General features: G+C 59.1%; 1 protein-coding gene across 1 annotated transcript; it reads right to left on the bottom strand.

The window, feature by feature from the left end:
- Positions 1-2,043: 2,043 nt before the first annotated feature.
- LOC104617562 (protein phosphatase 1J-like) lies at positions 2,044-3,509 on the bottom strand (the record flags this gene model as incomplete). The annotated part of the gene is made up of 5 exons (XM_010282913.1): positions 2,044-2,191; positions 2,483-2,634; positions 2,815-2,922; positions 3,102-3,166; positions 3,392-3,509. Coding segments are annotated over 5 exons (591 nt in total), but the record flags the coding sequence as incomplete, so codon positions are not given.
- Positions 3,510-3,594: the final 85 nt, after the last annotated feature.

Here is a 3,594-nt window from a genome sequence, read left to right on the forward strand (position 1 = left end):
GCGGCCGGGGGGGGCTTCCCCTCCATCCACAGCCCAACCCGCTCCCTGAAGCAGGGAAACCATCAGCTTTTCTTCCCCTCCACTGTGTCCGGGTGCTGCCTGCAGTGGGGAGCGACCGGGGGGCCCAGCCTGGTGCCTGATAGTTTTCAGTCCTCATCCAAGCCCAGTGCAGCACTGGCCAGCCAGCTCCTATTCTGGGTTACTGACCCACCCTGCAGCCCTTTCCCCGCCGGGCTGGCCACTGCCCGCCCCCGAGAGCCGTGCCCCTGCACTGCTGTGCCCCTATGCCAGCAGCCCCCCCGGCAGCAGGTCCCACTCCCCACAGGCACAGGATGGATGCTCCACAGGGTCTGGCCAGTGCCCAGGGCAGCGGGACAGCAGCTCACATGGCTCTATCTGGGCCTATTTGCTACCAAGCCTGCCTACGTAAATTAATCAGAGCTAATTGGCTTTTAGGTAAGTCTTCTTTGCAGGAGCTCTGCAAGAAAGGCTTTGAAGTGGGATTGCAAGTGGCAAAACCTTTATGTAAACACACAGTGCGACGCAAGGACAGGCTCCCGGCCCCACTGTCATTCCCTGCTCCCTTCAGCACAGAAGACATCAATAGGTTAAAATCTTGCTGGAAAACTTTCACTTCCCATTAAGTGCACCCAGTTTATTTACATCTGTCCTGTTACAAGAGACAAACAACAGTCACCAGAGGGGATGCCTGACAAGGGCTGGCTGTACCCAGTGACAGCAGGACAAACTACAGGTGCCACAGAGCCTTTCCAAAGCTAGGGAGTACAGTCCCACTCTCCCCCTCACATTGCCAGGATGGGCTCATCCCTCAGGTTTTGGGAGGATGCAACACTCTGCAGAGGTCCAGGAAATACATCCTCCAGGTCAGAGGTATATACGATGCAAAATAAGATACTGTACAGAGATCAACTGCGGCTGCAGCTCTGCTCAACACCAGCCTTGAGATTATCAAGAAAAAGGAGGGAGTTGTCCTCCCCGCTGCCCTCCAGTCACAACCAAGCTGCTTTATTGTGGGTTTCCAGGCCTCAGCTAAGCAGATCCATGCAGCACGTTTAAGCTGTTAAGCTTGGCTGAATAGGGCTTCTCTGTGTGCAACTGCTGCTCAGCAGTGACCAACTTAGAACTACTCAAAAATGTAGACATATATTTATACAGACTCCACACAAGAAAGGATTTAGACATTTTCCAGCTCAGCTCCCCAGTTAATAATAAATAATTGGCTCCAGAAATACAGCAGTGATCCAAGGCATGAAGAGGGCTGGGGGCAGAACCCATGGCACAGCCAGTGCAAGTGCAATAGCTCATTCCTTCCCAGGGGCTGTCGGTGCACCGCAGAGACCGAGCACTGCCCCATCCTTCCAAACCACGTACCTGTGACAAGGTATGTGGCTGGGACGAAGGCGTGAGGGGCCAGAGAGGGCAAGCACAAAGCTGGGATGTCAGTCATGGGGCTCGCCCACCACCACGCCACCCACAGCCAGACTTCTGCCGGGCTCAGCACTGCCCAGCTGCCGGCAGGGCTTCACCCCAGGCCACGGCCCGTCCTGGCCCCAGCCCCAACAGCAGCTTCGCTGTCACTGGTGCAAGTGTCACAGGGCAAGGGGAGAGGAGATGATTGCAGCAGCAAGCACACGCTTTTCTGGGTACAAGCGTCCCCACCAGCTCGACACCCATCGCACGCTGCTGGAACCAGCGCACCCCAGCCTCGGGCGAGGTGCCAAGGATGCATCGAGAAGCCGGGGGTACTTGGGCTTCTCACAGCAATCAGGGAAGTGGCAGCACAAAACCCGTCCCTCAACCCCCAGGACTGCTCTCTGTCCAAGGCCCTTCCATCTCTGCCCAGGGCTGGGATGCAGCAGGTGGAGGGGCAGGGGCATGGACAGAGGCTCCAGGTTTCTTACTCTTCTTGCAGTTGGCTCAGGAAACAAGTGCTCGGGGGAGAGGTGGCCCCGAGGCAGCACTGGTGCCCCGCTCGTCTCCATCCACGCAAGGCGAGCCCCTCTGCCCCCGGGTCTTTGGGCATCACGTGTAGTTGCCTGGGCCACCCAGAGGGATCACGAAGACAGAGATGTCATCACCAGAGCCCAGCTTGTCGTTGGCCAGCCGCCAGCCCCGCTCCTTCAGCATACCCCTGGACCGCACCACCAGCTCCTGGGCCACCATGGTGTACCTGGGGGCAGAGCACAGCAGCTCAGCAGCAACCCCAGACCTCTCAGACTCCCTGATGCAGCACACTGCAGTCCCTGGCAAGAAAGAAGCCGGAGGAGCTGGATGTGCAGGGAAGGGTCCCTTGGAGAGGAGAGATCTGAGCTCAGGTACGTACATCCAGGGGAGAACTGCACGCTGCAGAGCAACAGCACCAGTCCCGAGGCCAGAGGGACATGTGGCCACAGCACTGCTCCAAGGAGCAAGGAAGATGTTAAAGAGCAGGACACACTTATCCTGCCCATTCTCAGCTCACCTGCACGGGTCATTGGGCTCGTAGCTTGTCAGCACCTCCATCACCACATCAGCCACCTCCTTGTCGTTGGTGACATCCCAGAGCCCATCGGTGCCCAAGACCAGAACGTCATCAGGGCAGTGCTCGTACTGCGTGAGGTCATAAACCCTGACCTGGGAAGCAACGGCGTGAGATGCAAGGGTGAGGGGCAAGGGAGGCTCCCAGAGAGCCCAGGAGAGCACTGGCAGCGCCCAGAGCCCCTGCACTGGGCTCATCAGGGATCTGGTCACCCCAACCGCCTCCAGCTGTTGCAGGACCCCCTGTGGGCATGGAGTGGCAGCAGCCAGGCTCACCTCCGGGAAGCAGGACAGAAAAGGCTTGATGTGGATGTTGGAGCTGAACACCTTGAGGTCATGGTCTCCCAGGCCCCGCGTGACCCCAATTGTGGCCATCACCCGAGCCTGGGGAATGACAAAAAGCAAAAGAAAACTTTGAGTCACTTCATCTCCACCTCCATTCCCAGCTCAGAATTGGTGGCATCGGAGCAGCAACAGCACTAGCAAAAACGGGCTGGAAACGCCCAGTTCAGCAATGGCGGGAGGGAAGTGCCCCCTTCACTGACCCTGCCACAGCACTTCACCTTTTTGCCTTCCCCGTAGATAAGTGGGAACTTCAGGTCATCCTCTTCTACCTTTTTGTAAGCCCTGGTGAAAATAAGCCAGAGACCACGTGTCAGCAGCTGAATGCTTCCAGCACCTCCCCTGCCCGCTCGGGACACAGCATCCCCCGGGACAAGGCCCCTTCAAGAGCCGGGTGCCCGGTGTGCCACAGCCCCTGCCCCGAGGGAAGGGATGCCGGAGCCGGCGGCCACGTGCGGCAGGACCCCGCACTGCCCCTCGGCACGGAGCCTCCCACGGGCGGGGGGTTCCCAGCCGCTCATGTTTTGGTCTCTGTACAGCATCTTCTTCCCCAGCTCCTTGGGCTGGATCCTGCGGGGGAACTCCAGGTAGGTGAACTCCTTCCCCAGCAGCTCAGGCCTCAGGAACGCCTGCGGGACAAAGGGGTGGCTCAGCCGTGGGGCCGGGAGAGCGGGATCCGCACAGCATCGCCCGCAGCACCTCCCCGGGCAGTGG

The sequence above is a fragment of the Phaethon lepturus genome, unplaced genomic scaffold, assembly GCF_000687285.1.
Source record: "Phaethon lepturus isolate BGI_N335 unplaced genomic scaffold, ASM68728v1 scaffold25932, whole genome shotgun sequence".
NCBI lineage: Eukaryota > Metazoa > Chordata > Aves > Phaethontiformes > Phaethontidae > Phaethon > Phaethon lepturus.